General features: G+C 43.8%; 1 protein-coding gene across 6 annotated transcripts in view; it reads left to right on the forward strand.

Moving 5' to 3' along the window:
• LOC106569192 (histone-lysine N-methyltransferase 2C) overlaps positions 1-19,684 on the forward strand; it is a 138,321-nt gene that overhangs the window by 74,740 nt on the left and 43,897 nt on the right. For 5 of the 6 annotated variants that reach the window (XM_014140291.2, XM_014140292.2, XM_045694148.1 and 2 more), the window contains exons 12-15: positions 14,756-14,842; positions 15,122-16,113; positions 17,773-17,907; positions 19,542-19,658. In XM_014140291.2, coding sequence (XP_013995766.2) covers positions 14,756-14,842; positions 15,122-16,113; positions 17,773-17,907; positions 19,542-19,658 — 1,331 coding nt within the window. The remainder of the gene's footprint in view (positions 1-14,755; positions 14,843-15,121; positions 16,114-17,772; positions 17,908-19,541; positions 19,659-19,684) is intronic. The other variant, XM_014140297.2, reaches the window with a different exon arrangement.

Genomic DNA, 19,684 nt, shown 5'->3' on the forward strand with positions numbered 1-19,684 from the left:
ATTTTGCAATATTCTAAGTACATAGCCCAGGCATCACGGGCTAGCTATTTAGACACCCGGCAAGTTTAGCACTCACCAATATCAGATTTACTATTATAAAAGATTGATTACCTTTTGTTGTCTTCGTCAGAATGCACTCCCAGGACTGCTACTTCAATAACAAATGTTGGTTTGGTCCAAAATAATCCATCGTTGTATCCGAATAGCGGCGTTTTGTTCGTGCGTCCCAGACACTATCTGAAATGGTAAATCAGGGTCACGCGCATGGCGCAATTCGTGACAAAAAAAATCTAAATATTCCATTACCGTACTTCGAAGCATGTCAACCGCTGTTTAAAATCAATTTTTATGCAATTTTTCTCGTAAAAAAGTGATAATATTCCGACCGGGAATCTCCTTTTAGCTAAACAGAGGAAAGTAAACAAAGCTTTCGGTCGACACGGGCACGAGCCTGAGTCTCACAGTACTGTAACCAGCCACTACCCAAACGCGCTACTTTTTTTCAGCCAGAGCCTGCAAAGCCACGATTCAGCTTTTTACCGCCTTCTGAGACCCTATGGCAGCCGTAGGAAGTGTCACGGGACAGCTAAGATCCTCACTCTTCAATAAACAGAGACAAGAAGAACGACACCTTGTCAGACAGGCCACTTCCTGCATGAAACCTTGTCAGGTTTTTGCCTGCCAAATGAGTTCTGTTATACTCACAGACACCATTCAAACAGTTTTAGAAACTTTAGGGTGTTTTCTATCCATATGTAATAAGTATATGCATATTCTAGTTACTGGGTAGGAGTGGTAACCAGATTAAATCGGGTACGTTTTTTATCCAGCCGTGAAAATACTGCCCCCTAGCCATAACAGGTTAAGAACAACACCATGTCCGGGCCAGTAGAAATTCTAATTGGGCCAGTAGATTTTTGGCCAGTGAGAAAAAAATGTTAGCGTTGGACCCTGGCGTGTTTCATATGCAGCCACCAAGCTAACATTGACCAGCTAACCACCTCCGTCACCGGCTTCAGTAGAAAATGTATCGGCGACGTTGTCCCCATGGTGAGGGTTCGCTGCTTCCCCAATCAAAAACCCTGGATTAACACAGAGGTTGGCACTAAACTAAAGGACAGGGCTACTGCACACAGAGCTATCGCAGTCAACCCTGAGGCTATGGCCGAGGACAGGAATAAGTACAAGAAGTCTCGCTATGACCTCCTCAGAGACATCAAAAGGACAATATTGGAATAAAGTGAGATCATACTACACAGGCTCTGACGCCCGCCGCATTTGGCAGGGGCTACATGAAAGTGGTATGCCTGATCACTGGCAACGATGAGTCAGCTTTCAGGGAGGAGTTCAGTGACCTGGTAGTGTGGTGCCAAAACAACAACCTCTCCCTCAACGTCAATAAGACCAAGCAGCTGATGGTGGTCTACAGGAAATGGGGGGGCGAGCACACCCTCATCCACATCGACGGGGCTGCAGTGGAGCAGGTCGAGAGCTTCAAGTTCCTCGGTGTACAAATCACTAAAGACTTAAAATGGTCCAAACTCCAAACACACATGCACAGACGTGAAGAAGCCGCGACAGCTCCTCCCCCCCCAGGAGGTTGAAAAGGTTTGGCATGGGCCCTCAAATCCTCAAAGTTCTACAGCTCTACCGTTGAGAGCATTTTGACTGGCTGCATCACTGCCTGGTATTGCAACTTCCCTCGATTGCATGGCGCTGCGGTAGGTGGTGCGGACAGCCCAGTACATCACTGGGGCCGAGCTCCCTACCATCCAGAACATCTATATCAGGTGGTGTGGTAGGAAGACCAGTAAAATCGTTATAAACTCCAACCACCCAAGCCATAGACTATTCTCTTTGCTTCTGAAAAAGCAAGTGGTACCGGTGCATCAAGTCTGGCACCAACAGCCTCTTGAACAGCTTCTATCCCCAAGCAATAGTCTCTCTTTATGTAGTGTTGGTCTCTCTTGTCGTGATGTGTGTTTTGTCCTATATTTTTATTACATTTAAAAAAAAAAAAATTATCACAGCCCTCGTCCCCGCAGGAGGCCTTTTGACTTTTGGTAGGCCGTCATTGTAAATAATAATTTGTTCTTAACTGACTTGCCTAGTTAAATAAAGGTTAAATAAAAAACGGATAAATGGCTAACAAAATAGCTACACGGATTGAGTTTACCTTGTATCTTTGTTGACCTTTATTTGCACTGTCTCTCAAAGGGCCCTTCACACACTCCCTCCATCATCTGCTCAGTTACACATTATATGCACATACATTCATACTGACTACACACGTAAACACACTCACATACAAGCTGCTGCTACTCTGTTTATCTTATATCCGGTTGCCTAGTCACCTTACCCCTATACATACTTTTGTGTATATAGAGTATGTATGTGGACACCCCTTCAAATTAGTGAATTTGGCTATTTCAGCCACACCCATTTCTGACAGGTCTATAAAATCAAGCACAGAGCCATGTAATCTCCATAGACTAACATTGGCAGTAGAATGGCCTTACTAAAGAGGCTCAGTAACTTTCAACGTGGCACGGCTATTGGATTCCACCTTTCCAACAAGTCAGTTCGTAAGATTTCTGCCCTGCTAAATCTGCCCCGGTCAACTGTAAGTGCTGTTATTGTGATGTGGAAACGTCTAGGAGCAACAAAGGCTCAGGCATCGAAGTTGTAGGCCACACAAGCTCACAGAACGGGTTCCAAACTGCCTCTGGAAGCAACGTCAGCTCAAAAACTGTTCTTCAGGAGCTTCATGAAATGGGTTTCTATGGCCGAGCAACCACATACAAGCCCAATATCACCATGCACAATGCCAAGCATCGGCTGGAGTCGTGTAAAGCTCGCCGCCATTGGCTCTGGAGCAGTGAAAACACATTCTCTGGAGTGATGAATGACACTTCACCATCTGGCAGTCCGACGGCTGAATCTGGGTTTGGCAGATGCCAAGAGAACCCTACCTGCCTGAATGCATAGTGCCAACTATAAAGTTTGGTGGAAGAGGAATAATGGTCTGGGGCAGTTTTTCATGGCTCGGCCTAGGCCCCTTAGTTCCAGTGAAGGAAATTCTTAATGCTACAGCATACAGAGTTCTGTCTTAATATCCAGGTCTGTGCCCAAACAATTTGAGTTCTACTTTTAAAAATCCACCTTTCCAGAAACAATCTCACCGTTGCCGCTTGCTATAGACCACCTTCTGCCCCCAGCTGTGCCCTGGACACCATATGTGAATTGATTGCCCTCCATCTATCTTCTGAGCTCGTGCTGTTAGGTGACCTAAACTGGGACATGCTTAACACCCCGGCCATTCCACAATCTAAGATTGATGCCCTCAATCTCACACAAATGATCAATGAACCTACCAGGTACAACCCCAAATCCGTAACCATGGGCACCCTCATAGATATCATCCTAACCAACCTGCCCTCCAAATACACCTCTGCTGTCTTCAACCAGGATCTCAGCGATCACTGCCTCATTGCCTGCGTGCATGATGGGTCTGTGGTCAAACGACCACCCCTCATTTCTGTCAAACGCTCCCTAAAACACTTCAGCGAGCAGGCCTTTCTGGAATCCTGGAAAGATATTGCCCGTATTCCGTCAGTAGAGGATGCCTGGTTGTTCTTTAAAAGTGCTTTCCTCACCATCTTAAATAAGCATGCCCCATTCAAAATATGTAGAACCAGGAACAGATACAGCCCCTGGTTCACTCCAGACCTGACTGCCCTTAACCAGCACAAAAACATCCTGTGGCGTACTGCATTAGCATCGAACAGCCCCCGCGATATGCAACTTTTCAGGGAAGTTAGGAACCAATATACACAGGACATTTACATTTACGTCATTTAGCAGACACTCCTATCCAGAGCGACTTACAGTAGTGAGTGCATACATTTCATACATTTCATTTCATGCATTTTTTTGTTGTTGTACTGGCCCCCCGTGGGAATCGAACCCAGAACCCTGGCGTTGCACACACCATGCTGGCGTTTCAGACACCATGCTCTACCAACTGAGCCACAGGGAAGACTAGGACCTTAATGTGCTTCTTCTTGAGGAACTCCTTTGTTGCCTTGGCCGTGTGTTTTGGGTCATTGTCATGCTGGAATACCCATCCACGACCCATTTTCAATGCCCTGGCTGAGGGAAGGAGGTTCTCACCCAAGATTTGACAGTACATTGCCCCGTCAAATGATGCGGTGAAGTTGTCCTGTCCCCCTTAGCAGAAAAACACCCCCAAGGCATAATGTTTCCACCTCCATGTTTGACGGTGGAGATGGTGTTCTTGGGGTCATAGGCAGCATTCCTCCTCCTCCAAACACTGCGAGTTGAGTTGATGCCAAAGAGCTCCATTTTGGTCTCATCTGACCACAACACTTTCACCAGTTGTCCTCTGAATCATTCAGATGTTCATTGGCAAACCTCAGACGGGCATGTATATGTATTCTTCAGCAGGGGGACCTTGCGGGCACTGCAGGATTTCAGTCCTTCACGGCGTAGTGTGTTACCAATTGTTTTCTTGGTTACTATGGTCCCAGCTGCCTTGAGATCATTGACAAGATCCTCCCGTGTAGTTCTGGGCTGATTCCTCACCGTTCTCATGATCATTGCAACTCCACGAGGTGAGATCTTGCATGGCGCCCCAGGCCGAGGGATGTTGACAGTTCTTTTGTGTTTCTTCCATTTGCGAATAATCGCACCAAATGTTGTCACCTTCTCACCAAGCTGCTTGGCGATGGTCTTGTAGCCCATTCCAGCCTTGTGTAGGTCAACAATCTTGTCCCTGACATCCTTGGAGAGCTCTTTGGTCTTGGCCATGGTGGAGAGTTTGGAATCTGATTGATTGATTGCTTCTGTGGACAGGTGTCTCTTATAAAGGTAACAAGCTGCGGTTAGGAGCACTCCCTTTAAGAGTGTGCTCCTAATCTCAGCTCGTTACCTGTATAAAAGACACCTGGGAGCCAGAAATCTTTCTGATTGAGAGGGGGCCAAAATACTTATTTCCCTCATTAAAATGCAAATAAATGTATTACATTTTTGACATGCGTTTTTCTCGATATTTTTGTTGTTATTCTGTCTCTCACTGTTCAAATAAACCTAACATAAAAATTATAGACTGATCATTTCTTTGATCATTTCTTTGTCAAACATACAAAATCAGCAGGGGATCAAATACTTTTTTCCCGCACTGTGGTATGATATTGGAACTGACCCTGTATGTAGTATGATATTGGAACTGACCCTCTGTAGTAAGATATAGGAACTGTCCCTGTATGTAGTATGATATTGGAACTGACCCTCTGAAGTATAATATTGGAACTGACCCTGTATATACTATGGTATTGGAACTGACCCTGTATATAGTATGATATTGGAACTGACCCTCTGTAGTATGATATTGGAACGGAGCCTGTATATAGTATGATATTGGAACTTACCCTCTGTAGTATGATATTGAAACTGACCCTGTATATAGTATGATATTGGAACTGACCCTCTGTAGTATGATATTGAAACTGACCCTGTATATAGTATGATATTGGAACTGACCCTCTGTAGTATGATATTGAAACTGAGCCTGTATATAGTATGATATTGGAACTGACCCTCTGTAGTAAGATATTGGAACTGACCCTGTATATAGTATGATATTGGAACTGACCCTCTGTAGTATGATATTGAAACTGACCCTGTATATAGTATGATATTGGAACTGACCCTCTGTAGTAAGATATTGGAACTGACCCTGTATATAGTATGATATTGGAACTGACCCTCTGTAGTATGATATTGGAACGGAGCCTGTATATAGTATGCTTGCTTACTTATTGTGTTCATATTTCTTATTTATCGTGGGTTTTTGTGTTTTTTTTTTTGTGTATTACATTGTTATTGAATTTTGCATTGTTGGGTTTTGAGTTTGCAAGAGAGGATATTTCACTGTACTGGTGCATGTGACATTAAAAGTAGAAACTTTGGAACAGAGTGGTGGTACATGGGATATTTACTGTGCTTTGATTGACCAACAGCAAGCTTGACTAGTTTATAGGTGTTGTCCAACTGACTGAATAGTCGATCTCGTTATATCCTTGCCGTTTATAAACTATACAGCGTAGTTCTATGTCCATGGTATCGCAACGGTCATGAGTAAACTAAGGGTCTCGTTTGCATTTTCAATATGAAGTCCATAAGGACATGCCAGGCATTGACGTTAAATGGATACTTTGGGATTTTGGCAATGAAGCTCCTTATCTTCTTCCTCAGAGTCAGATGAACTCATGGATACCATTTTTGTCTCTGCTTACAGTATGAACGAAGTTAGAGGTAATTACATTTTGCGAGCCAATGCTAATTAGCATTAGCGCAATGGCTGGAAGTCTATGGTATCTACTAGCATGCTAGCAGTTACATGGAAGTCTATGGTATCTGCTAGCAGTTACCTTAGACTTCCAGTCATTGCGCTAATGCTAGTTAGCAGTTGTACTAACGCCAGTTAGTAACTTCCTTCAAACTGCACACAGAGACACAAAAATGGTATTCACAAGTTAATCTGATTCTGGGGATGTAGATAACGGGCTTCATTGCTAAAATCCTGAAGTATCTCTTTAAATTGAGTGACTCATCAGTAGCCTACCGAATCGCATCGGTAAGAGAGCCTTTCATTTGGCTCCCTAATTTTCATACTGGTAGACTGGTGATTATTTGCAGATAAATTCTGAAAACATTTGATGAAGATGGTGAATCCTCCCCACTGCAGGAACAATAGGTGGAGGGGACTACTTTTTCTGTTTAGCTGGCTACTCCATGTGCTTGTGGAAAACACTGAGACAGCTTACTGTAAGATCCATGGTGTGAACACAAATTAAACCTGACACGATTTCTTATCTGTGTTAACTAGAGCTGTGTGTGTACCTCTACAATCGCTTCCTTCTACAGGGAGATGAGGAGAATAATGGTTTGATAGCAATCAGCAGTAAGAGACCTTGGGTTCATGATAACAGTAATCAGCAGTAAGGGTTCATGATAACAGTTATCAGCAGTAAGGGTTTGATAATGATGACACAACCCCCCTGTGGGGGATAAGACAAATAGAAGACCACTTAAAATGCTCACTCATCTCCAAATTGATTCTCTGGGTGTTTAGGCACGGCTGTAATATGGGCAATTCCATGGTAACGGAATTACGCTGACACTGAGATTTTTCACTTTAAATTGTATACCAAACAAAAACAATTGATTTTGAAGTTTAACCAACCACTTAACCATTTTACAAAGACAAATTTACAAGAAGAACTGTGCAGATACAAAGTTTAGTTGATTTCCTACTAAGTTATTATTATATTTTAATTATTTTATTTAACCTTTATTTAACGAGTCAAGTCAGTTAAGAACAAATTCTTATTTACAATGACAGCCTACCCCGGCCAAACCCTAACGATGCTGGGCAAATTGTGTGCCGCCCTATGGGACTCTCAATCATGGCTGGTTGTGATACAGCCTGGATTTGAACCAGGGTGTCTGTAGTGACTCGTCTAGCACTGAGATGCAGTGCCTTAGACCGCTGCGCCACTCGGGAGCCCAAGTTAAATACAAATGTTCCACCAATTAATTAGGCCTAGATTTTGGATGATATAATGCAACCCTACGTGGCACAGTGTGGAAATGATAACAAATGAGTGCAGAAATTGATGAAAATGGTGGAAAATTATTTTGGGTTGAATTGAACAGTATAAAACAATCAGAATGGAGTGTGCCCCATTTGAAATCACTTATAATTTATGTTGCCACCTTAGGGCCAGGAACTACTCATAAAGCATATTTAGAACTTTTATTATTCAAAAACATAAAATACTGTCATGTTGTCCACATAATTTTTTTTACTGTGATATGATATTTTGGCCATATCGCCCTACTACACCCGAGTCGAGAGCAAAATAATACACTTGTTTTTAGGGATGTGACAAATGTACAATTTAAATCTGTTGCAGTTCACGTCAACTACAAAATCCACAATGCAATGCTCTCGCTATGGGCTGGCTGGCTGGCTAGCAAGCAAATGTAGCTAAAGACAATATCAGCATGTAAAGTAAAAGAAATCACCTAAAGAAAAACCTGCACTATCAATTTAGGAGTCTCTAATCTCACAATGTTCAACCTGCAGATCGATGTGTCTCAGAGAATTGAGTCTGACATTCCCAACGGCAGATATACTTTTGACGAGATTAGAAACGTTGCCCATGCTATGTCATTGGGCCAGCCGCGCGGTGCAGTCTGGGCGATTCTGGAACAAGGAGCGCCATCCAACAAGGAGTGAATTGCACTCTATGGAGTGCTAACTAAAAAACCCAACATTAGCACGAATTTCATCAACAAGAAGGACAAAACAAATCTTTTCGAGATGTGAGATAATTAACTTGCTATCTGTTATATTTTATAGTTTTGGCATCATAACGTAACGACATTCAAGGAAAATCAGCACGTTTCTTGACATCCACTATTCAGTTGAAGTCTGAAATGTACATACACCTTCGCCAAATACATTTAAACTCAGTTTTTCACAATTCCCTGTCTTAGGTCAGTTAGGATCACCACTTTGTTTTAAGAATGTGAAATGTCAGAATAATAGCAGAGAGAATTATTTCAGCTTTTGTTTTTTTCGTCACATTCCCAATGGGTCAGAAGTTTACATACACTCAATTAGTATTTGGTAGCATTGCCTTTAAATTGTTTAACTTGAGTCAAACATTTCCGGTACCCTTCCACAAGCTTCCCACAATAAGTTTGGTGAATTTTGGCCCATTCCTCTTGACAGAGCTGGTGTAACTGAGTCAGGTTTGTAGGCCTCTTTGCTTGCACACACTTTTTCAGTTCTGCCAACACATTTTCTATAGGATTGAGGTCTCAGGGCTTTGTGATGACCACTCAAATACCTTGACTTTGTTTTCCTTAAGCCATTTTGCCACAACTTTGGAAGTATGCTTGGGGTCATTGTCCATTTGGAAGACCCATGTGCGACCAAGCTTTAACTTCTTGACTGATGTCTTCAGATGTTGCTTCAATATATCCACATAATTTTCCTGCCTCATGATGTCATCTATTTTGTGATGTGCACCAGTCCCTCCTGCAGCAAAGCACCCCCACAACATGATGCTGCCACCCCTGTGCTTCACATTTGGGATGGTGTTCTTTGACTTGCAAGCATCCCCCTTTTTCCTCCAAACATAACGATGGTCGTTATGGCCAAACAGTTCTATTTTTGTTTCATCAGACCAGAGGACATTTCTCCAAAAAGTACGATATTTTCCCCCATGTGCAGTTGCAGACCGTAGTCTGGCTTTTTTATGGTGGTTTTGGAGCAGTGGCTTCTGAAGGTTATGTCGATATATGACTCGTTTTACTGTGGATATAGATACTTTTGTACCCATTTCCTCCAGCATCTTCACAAGGTCCTTTGCTGTTGTTCTGGGATTGATTTGCACTTTTCGCATCAAAGTACGTTAATTAATCTCTAGGAGACAGAACGCGTCTCCTTCCTGAGCAGTATGACGGCTGCGTGTTCCCATGGTGTTTATACTTGTGTACTATTGTTTGTACAGATGAACGTGGTACCTTCAGGCATTTGGAAATTGCTCCCAAGGATGAACCAGACTTGTGGAGGTCTACAATTAGTTTTCTGAGGTCTTGGCTGATTTCTGAGTTTGAAGGTAGGCCTTGAAATACATCCACAGGTACACCGCCAATTCACTCAAATTATGTCAATTAGCCTATCAGAAGCTTCTAAAGCCATGACATCATTTTCTGGAATTTTCCAAGCTGTTTAAAGGCACACTAAGTTGACTGTATTTAACTTCTGACCCACTGGAATTGCGATACAGTGAATTATAAGTGAAATAATCTTTCTGTAAACAATTGTTGGAAAAATTACTTGTCATGCAAAAACTAGATGTCCTAACTGACTTGCCAAAACTACAGTTTGTTAACAAGATATTTGTGGAGTAGTTGAAAAATAATTTTTATTACTCCAACTTAAGTGTATGTTAACTTCCGACTTCAACTGTATTTACAAAAGTGCGAGTTCCATAACTGCCTCTGGAAGCAACGTCTGCAAAATAACTGTTCGTCGGGAGGTTCTTTAAATGGGTTTCTATGGCCGAGCAGCCACACACAAGTGTAATATCACTATGCACAATGCCAAGCGTCGGCTGGAGTGGTGTAAAGCTCACGCTTCACCATCTGGCAGTCCGACAAACAAATCTGGATTTGGTGGATGCCAGGAGAACGCTACCTGCCCAAATGCGTAGTGCCAACTGTAAAGTTGGCTAGAGGAGGAATAATGGTCTGGGGATGTTTTTCATGGTTCGGGCTAGGCCCCTTAGTTCCAGTGAAGGGAAATCTTAATGCTACAACATACAATTACCATTCTGTGCTTCCAACTTTGTGGCAACTGTTTGGGGAAAGCCCTTTCTTGTTTTAGATTGAGAATGCCCCCGTGCGCAAGGCGAGGTCCATACAGAAATGGTTTTGTCGACATCGGTGTGGAGGAACTTGACTAGCTTGCACAGTGCCCTTACCTCAACCCCATCGAACACCTTTGGGATGAATTGCAAAAATATGATAAATGGCTCATTTGAGAGAAGACATCTTTCCGAGTTATGACATTGGCTAGTATTGAAATCTGACATGTATTAAAGACGTTTTCGTGATCTAAAAGTCACATTCCTATTAACTTCCAGTGTATCGAGAGCGACTTTGTCACAGTGCTAGGAAGAGTAGCTGCTGCCTAATAAATACAAATGCGTCATACCGGAAGGATTTCTGCCTGCTTGAACGCCAATAACTCCAATACACGTGAACACATGAAATGATCCAGGGAATCGATAGAACATCACTCAGAGATTTACAAAAACCATATAACATTCAAAACTGGTGAATATAATATTAACTCCTGCAGTATTAAGAATTTCCTGCACTAAAATTACACACCAGATGTACATTTTGACTCGGGAACAGGAGTGGAGAAATACACTACCGTTCAAAAGTTTGGGGTCACTTAGAAATGTCCTTGTTTTTGAAAGAAAAGCTACATTTTTATGTCCATTAAAATAACATCAAATTGATCAGAAATACGGTGTAGACATTGTTAATGTTGTAAATTACTATTGTAGTTGGAAACGGCTGATTTAAAAAAAAAAAAAAAAATGAATATCTACATAGGCGTACAGAGGCCCATTATCAGCAACCATCGGTCCTGTGTTCCAATGGCACTTTGTGTTAGCTAATTTAAGTTTATAATTTTAAAAGGCTAATTGATCATTAGAAAACCCTTTTGCAATTATGTTAGCACAGCTGAAAACTGTTGTTCTGATTAAAGAAGCAATAAAACGGGCCTTTAGACCAGTTGAGTATCTGGAGCATCAGCATTTGTGGGTTCGATTACAGGCTCAAAAGGGCCAGAAACAAAGACTTTCTTCTGAAACTCGTCAGTCTATTCTTGTTCTGAGAAATGAAGGCTATTCCATGTGAAAGATTTCCAAGAAACTGAAGCTCTCATAAAACGCTGTGTACTACTCCCTTCACAGAACAGCGCAAACTGTCTCTAACCAGAATAGAAAGAGGAGTGGAAGGCCCCGGTGCACAACTGAGCAAGAAGACAAGTACATTAGAGTGTCTAGTTTGAGAAACAGACCCCTCACAAGTCCTCAACTGGCAGCTCATTAAATAGTACCCGCAAAACACCAGTCTCAACATCAACAGTGAAGAGGCAACTCCAGGATGCTGGCCTTCTAGGCAGGGTTCCTCTGTCCAGTGTCTGTGTTCTTTTGCCCATTTTAATATTTTCTTTTTATTGGCCAGTCTGAGATTTGGCTTTTTCTTTGCAGCATTAACTGACATGTTGTCCACCTAATCAAAGGATCAGAGAATTAATCTAGTATAGCATTGAAGTCCACAAGCGAAGGGAAGACGTGAGCGGAGGAGAGCGCATGGATGTGAGAAGGAATACAACTTGGCTGTGTGCTTACGCATGATCAGAGGTGTATTCATTCCGCTGATTCTGTTGAAAAACATTTATTAAACGTCCATTTATTACATCCTACGTCCATGTGTCGCTGTCTGTCAACTCAAATTTGTCTCTCGATCTGTGTGCACCTACGCTGACCGCCACTGATTTCAAGCACATAAAATATGCATCCAACCCGACACGACATTTTATCAGAAACATGTTGGGTAATTTTCACTTTGTCGGGTGGTTGCGGATGGGTTATTTAGCAATTGTGTCTGGTGTGGGGGAACAAACAGCTGACCCGTGCACCACTAACACGTACTGATGTACAGCTTTCTTGGTCCATAAACTTGCAGGAAGATTCTTAAGTAGCTACATTTTAGCTAATTTATAGAAAATGAAATAAAGAAGAACCCCACAATGTAGCTAATACAGCTAGCTAGCAACACCACAGATGAATAGGTTAGTTATTGTAATGTTTGCTAACAGGTCACATAGCTATCTACTTGGCTAGCTAGCTAGCTAGCTAACTTATTGCATGCATGTCCGGACTCATCGACACAAGCCTTATTATTAGTGAATTAAACGATACTAATAATTGCAACAGGAGTTTGATTTTGGTCACTGTGTTACTGTCCTCTGCATTGTGCAGTGCTCATGGGTCAGACGGTGAGTGGCGGCTAGCATAGCAACAGTTTTACTATGTGGAGGGACTACCACCGTCACTTGCCCAGCCAGAGATCAATTAACCAAATATAGATGGAGATTCAGTGAAACAAAATCACATGAATTGATTATCAGACAAGTCACAGGCTTTTAGTGCCAAAATGCAAAACATTTTGGGACTATATAATTTTCCTATAAGCTACATAACATGCTATCAAAATGTGCTAATCAGTCCTGCTCAAACTAGACTAAATATGATCATGAGCACTCACCTCAACTTAGATAACATTTTCTTAGCCTAAGAAAAATTGTAACCAAATAGCCAAATGGAGATTCAGTGAAAAAAAATTATCTGACATTGATTGATTTATGAAGTGAGTCCCCATGCTTTTCTTCGACTCAGAGCAGCGTGATGGCGCTGTCCCAATCAAAATGGTGCCGAAATGATCAAGTTTACAACACATGGCTATTGCTTAAAATTGATTATAAAGCTTGGATGTGACTTTGGGAGTTTTAGTAAGCAACAATTTGATACATGCCTTCAATTGCATTAGCCTAATTTATACCAATATGTTCTTTGTTCAGTTGATCATAACTAGGCCTAAGGTGAGTTTTCCTCTCTCCTTGCTTTTCTAAGACTAGGGCTGTTTCCTCGTCTCTGCTGCCGCCTGCCTCTGCTGCCAGTCTCTGAAGCCTTGTTCTCAACACCAGTTTAAATCAATATGCTGTTTTCTAGAAATCAGGATTTGTTTTCGGGTTCGGGCACATTACATTTCTGTGTCGGACCAGGCTTGGGCTCAGGCTTAAGCTCAGCAGGGTTGGGTAAGATCGGCCTCGAAGTTTCGCTCAGATCCATGATATGTAGCAGTTTGTCATGGTTATTCCTAGCCCTTCCCCAGCCAGCAGAAATACTCACATGGCCTACGTTTGGATAATAGTAACAACATGGGAAGTTGGGAAAAGTGTTTGTAGTTCATTGTGCCAAGTTGCCATCATGAATTCTCAGGATAGATGTGAGGAGCTACCAGAGAATGTTCAAGAATGCAATGACAAATCATTTTATTGCAACACAGTCCATAGAATACTACGTTGCTTGATTGGGCCAAAATTGTTTGCCTTGTGTGTGTCTGTTCTCCACAGTGGACTTGAACTGTGCGGTAGCTCACCTGAAGTGTATAATAGCCTCCAGCTCAGGACCGTTATCCTCCGCTAATATCGAGTTAATAAAGTCTTCCTACCCAGTGTTGGCCTAGATTCATGTCTTTGCCATGAGAAAATTAGGTATTTTTATGTGACAGATTCATTACTTAGTAATGGATTATTTGGTTACTTTGTGGCAATGGAGGCTGCTGATGGGAGGACGGCTCATATTAATGGCTGGAATGGAGTCAATGGAATGGTATCAACCACATGGCCCATCGCGCTCTAGCGACTCGTTGTGGCGGGCCGGGCACCTACAGGCTGACTTCAGTTGTCAATTCAACAGTTTTTCCTCCCACACATTTGTGCGGCTGGCTTCTGGGCTAAGCGGGTGGGTGTTAAGAATCGCGGTTTGGCGGGTAATGTTTCGGAGGACGCATGACTCAACCTTCGCCTCTCCCGAACACGTTGGGGAGTTGCAGCAATGAGACAAGATAGTAATTGGATTGAAATTGGATATCACGAAGTTGGCAGGAAAAGAGAGTTTAATGCAAAATGTTTAATAAACTGACTCATTTCACTGCCAATAAGCCTGCTGGGCATCATAATATTTCCACCTGTTTTGGCCCCCTCTAATATTTATTTATTTATTTATTTATTTATTTATTACATTCTTACCTCTCTCTCTCACCTCTCACTCTCAACCCTCTCTAGCGCCTCTCTCTCGCTCTCACTTTGCTCTTTCTCTCTCAGTCACCCGCTTTTTCATTTTCATTCCATTAATGTTTAATTAAGTCCATATCCTGAGATGAAAATTATGACTCTAATCTTTCCCAGATTATCTGTAGTTATGTAACAGGCTGAGTCTGGCCATATGAACAGTCGATGATGGCGGCATTGCAGCTTGGTTTTTCTCATTCCCTTCTTCTCTCCTAGGTGTGTCGGTGGAAGCTGCTGCTGTTGAGGGGATGGAGCAAGAGACTGAGGTGTCTGTCAACAAGGACCGGAGCCACTTACATACAGGTAGGTCTCACCACCACCTTAATCCATTACTATAGCCAAATATAAGCTTTACTTTCAGTGTATAGTTCTTCCTGTACTTCTATTTCCACTTCCTCACAATAATTGGTAGTCATTTTTGAATAGGCCCTACACCAACTTAGTTTAGGTAACTTTTGTTGCTTGACATATTAGTGTTAAATTAGCCTGTATCGTGCATCCATTCTGGTTTATCATCGATTGGTTTCCATGATTACATTATATTGACGTGTCCTGTGTTGTGATCTCTGTTTACGTTCTCAGAAATGCAACCAGCAGCAGAGACCCTGATCACTTCAACAGAGAGTCCTGAGTCTCCCAGGTTGAACAAGCAGGAGCCTGAGCAGCCCATACATCTGCCAACCCAGACTCTAGCAGAGCCAGAGCAGCCCATACATCTGCCAACCCAGACTCTAGCAGAGCCAGAGCAGCCCATACATCTGCCAACCCAGACTCTAGCAGAGCCAGAGCAGCCCATACATCTGCCAACCCAGACTCTAGCAGAGCCAGAGCAGCCCATACATCTGCCAACCCAGACTCTAGCAGAGCCAGAGCAGCCCATACAGCTGCCAACCCAGACTCTAGCAGAGCCAGAGCAGCCCATACAGCTGCCAACCCAGACTCTAGCAGAGCCAGAGCAGCCACAGGATATAACAACAGGAATGACCAAGTCAGCAAACACAGAACCCTCTTCTGAAAAGAGGGTGGTCAGACCCAGCACTGAGGACATCAAGGCCTTAACCCCACCCACCTCCACCAAAGAACCTAGTACTGCATCCATAACCATCAAGGAAGAACCCATGGAGGCCTCAGCCTCTGAGCCTTCAGAAGTGGAACAGGTTGAAGATCCTTCAGGTCTGGAGACTGCAGCGAAGGAGGCTTGGAGGGAGAAACAAATGTCTGGGATTCTGACTGATGGGGTTTCGACGGTGGCCTGCGCCTTGGAAGAGATGGACACCACCCCTGAGACTGAGAGCAAGCCTAACCTCTCCCACCTCAGCCCCCCCATCAATGATAAGCCCTACAAGACATCTATGGAAAGACTGGCAGAGATGGCTGCCTCCCCAACCAACTCCTCCCCTAGGAACAGGGGACACTCTCCCAGGCAGCCTCCCCAGCCCCACCCTACCCTGGGGGAAAGCGGCAGCAGCAGCTTCTCCTCCACCACCCTCATACCACTCACCCCTAAGATTGGTATGGGCAAGCCAGCCATCTCCAAGAGGAAGTTCTCCCCAGGCAGACCCAGGGTGAAGCAGGTAAGACATTGGTGGTGCTGGGTGTGTTATTCTTAGTATTTCAAAGGTAATCATGCGGTATCCCAGAGCTACAGAATCTCTTTTAGAATCTCTTATTTGCTTATTTATTTAATGTGTGGGTGAGTGTACGTATCTGATGATGAGAGGTGGAGAAGCATTCTGAATGCTCTGCCCCAGAGTGGTGACTTGACTCAGTGGTTTGAAATAGGAACAAAACAAGTGCTGCTGCTGCAGCGAACACTTAACCCAGAGAACTTGCCAGTGGTGGCAGTTGAGAACCATTGTGTCCGCTGCGTTTGACGTGTAACTGTATCATCAGCAGAGATCAAGGCCGTTCTCACCCTTTCCCCTCAGTTTTCACTTGGTCTGTTGGACTCTAAAAGTCACACTGTGCAGAATGAGAATGCTTATAGAGTTGTATTCCTTAGGCCATATGCAAACACCCTTATCAAGACCCTTCACACACTTTACCCCCTCTACATAATCTACCATACTTTCTCTCACTTTGTCTGCTCATTCTGACCCACTCTGCGCGTACACACAGACACACGCACTGCCCCACAGCCCTATAAGAACACACTGCCAACATACATAAACAGTAATAATACACTACTTTTTATAGATCCATATAGCCTATATACAAGCTTACAGAATAACTTCAAGAATTCAATTCCACCTGTCCTAGACTAGTGTGCCCTCTCTATAGAAATCCTAGTACATGTCTTGTGCATTCTCCCTTGAATACCTTTCATTAGGGTTTTGTTAAGAACATTCCACTTTCATCAAGCCGCTAGTCAGAGACACTGTATGCGGGTTGGGACAAATCTTATGTGTTTAGAACTGGGATATTAATCACACCCATGGCTATGATATATTATGGATGATTCTGAGACTGAGGAGAGTTAAGCTTTGAAACATTGTGTTTTTCTCTCCAGATATATCCTATTTCTTAAATAAACGGTGGGTGTAGACTTAGACTAATTTGTTAGTTCAGGCCTGGAGGATATCTAATGTGGAAATTTGAATACAGTGCAATCTTGTGTACAGTCAGATTTAGTGTCTTCAAGTCTAGCATGCTTCTGTCTGGAGGAGGCATGCTCTGTCAGTCGTGCTGCCTGATGTAACCAGGCGTTGTTTTGTCAAAAAGCCAGTGGTATGAGTGAGGCAGTGACACGGAGTTGCCATGGCGAGAGGATGCTGAGGTCTCTTGCTCCTCCTCCTGCTGCTGTTGCACGGTGCTGTTACCTTGGCGAATGCTGCTCTGCTGTGTGAACTCAAGGTTGCTGTGCCGACTAACACACTTCTGCTTAACCCATGCAAATGCTGTCTGAATGTCTCCCTCCAAACATGCCTCAACTTATATGCATGAGAGATCTCTAGGATTGGCTTCAATATATAAAGCATCATGTGCATCATATCATCCTGGTTTTACACCCCGAATCATTAACTCTACTTTTATTTGGGGTGTGTTGAATTGTCCCAGCAAGCTTCTTCAGCCACTAGCCTTTTTTTAAACTCACTGCATCTTTAACATCACTGCCTCTTATGTTTACACCATCGCTGGCTTGGTTTTTAAGTTGCTGCATTTTGTCGCCCTCCTCCTTCCTTCCCTCTCCCACTCTCTCACCCCCAACCCGACCCCCCCTACCTTTACCTTAGGGCGCATGGCATGGGAGCCCCCATAGCAGTGTGAGCTCTCCCTCCTGGTCCCCAGACCAGCCAGAGGGGTGGGACGTCTCAAATACCAGGCAGCTCTCCTCCGGCTGCGGTAGCCCCGGGTGGAGCATCCGAGTGGTAAAGAACCATGGCTTTCTCTCTGGAGACCACCAGAACCACCACAGGGCCATGCCACAGCAGCCCCCTGTTTACCGCTTAGGCTTTGTGAAGGGCACTGGCAGAGTGATGATTGATGTCACTATCTTAATGATGAACTTTCGTCATTAATCATCCATCATTCACCTATCAATGCTTCACCAGAGGAGAAGAGACTGGTGAATTCACAGTGAGAGGCTAATAGGGGAATGGTGGATGTGAACCTATAGTAGCTTAATACACCTCCACCTTAATGGCAAAATACCTCACTTTTATCCGCCGGAGACAATTCCTTGCTAGGCTTTGTACATGTAACATTAACCCAAAGCACGGTGCTATAGCTTGGCCTACGTTTGCAGCCTAAGGCGGAAGGTTTAATCTGTGTTTGTTTCTTAGTTTGTTTGTTGTTTTGTTTGATTCATACATTTGTAAGTTTGGGACAGGGTGGAGATGGGGATTTTATTAAGTGGGCTGTGTGGGCCTGCCAAAATAGATACTGCAATCTGTCGCCATGGTGACATTAGCGTCACAAGCTCTGGCTCTAAGTGAGGTGGTAATTGCTGGGTCTTAGCAGGGGTCCAGGGCAGGTTAAATGGCACCATACTGTGTGTCAATCAGGACGTCAGATGGATGGGGGGCAGGGAGGGACTGGTCTGGAGCTAAATGGGGGATCGGGGGAGAGATTTGGGTGGTGGGGGGAGATTCATGGAAAGTAGACCCCAGTTTGACAGTCGTGATTAGGCCCAACCAGCCACCAGCACCGGAAATGTGTTGACAGCATAATGGAGCTGAAATGGCCAGAATAACATTAGAGGCCCTCTGTCGACAGCCTGGACAGAGAGCCTGGACTCTTTTGTGTTAGAAAGGCTGCCTCACAGAATGTTGCAGGAGAGAGAGAGGGGTCTGAGAAAGATCAGAACGTCAACAGGGCTTATTTGATGAAATGGGTTTTGTGTTGTCACCACTGGACAGCCTATGCTCTGAACAGTTCTAGAATGTAGAGTCGTCCTAGTTGAATACATTTTCTTCTCCCCTGCATCAATTTATGGTTTGTAGCTTGAATGAAGTGCGATTCTAATATTTTTTTAGGTTTGGACTTTTGCAAAACAAACAATTTCTTATCTGTGCGTAGGCTTTGCTTGCACTAGCAACGTTCTACTACCTACCGTCCAAGCAAACAACACTGGAGGGGAAATGTCATTACCTCTGTGGAAGTAGACCGAGCTGTTCTTCCTGTTTTACAGTCTTATCTCACTAGATGCCAGCAGCCTCACAGCTCCACAGTGGGCTGCAGGAAAGGTTCTCTATGGCAGACTTTTTAATTAAGCTGACTTCATCGCTCAGGTCTAGCAAGCCAGGACGCGCGCGCGCGCGTGTGTGTTTCTGTGTGAGACTGAGCGCGACCTGTGCAATTGTATGCGTTTCTCTCCGTGTGCTCTGTGTGTGTGCTCTGTGTCTGTGTGTGTGTGTGTGTGTGTGTGTGTGTGTGTGTGTGTGTGTGTGTGTGTGTGTGTGTGTGTGTGTGTGTGTGTGTGTGTTTTCTCTTTGTGTGTGTGTGTGTGTGTTAGTTGAGAAGGAGTACTGAGGTGTGTGTGTGTGTTTCTCTCTGTCTGCAGGGTCGAGGGTCAGGCTTCCCTGGGAGGAGGCGACCCAGAGGGGCGGGGCTGTCAGGCAGAGGAGGGCGGGGCCGAGCCAGGGGGAAGAACGGAGCCAGTCCCACAGTCAACCCGGGGGTAGGCTATGTCACCAACACCAACCA

The sequence above is a fragment of the Salmo salar genome, chromosome ssa14 (genome assembly GCF_905237065.1).
Source record: "Salmo salar chromosome ssa14, Ssal_v3.1, whole genome shotgun sequence".
Lineage (NCBI taxonomy): Eukaryota > Metazoa > Chordata > Actinopteri > Salmoniformes > Salmonidae > Salmo > Salmo salar.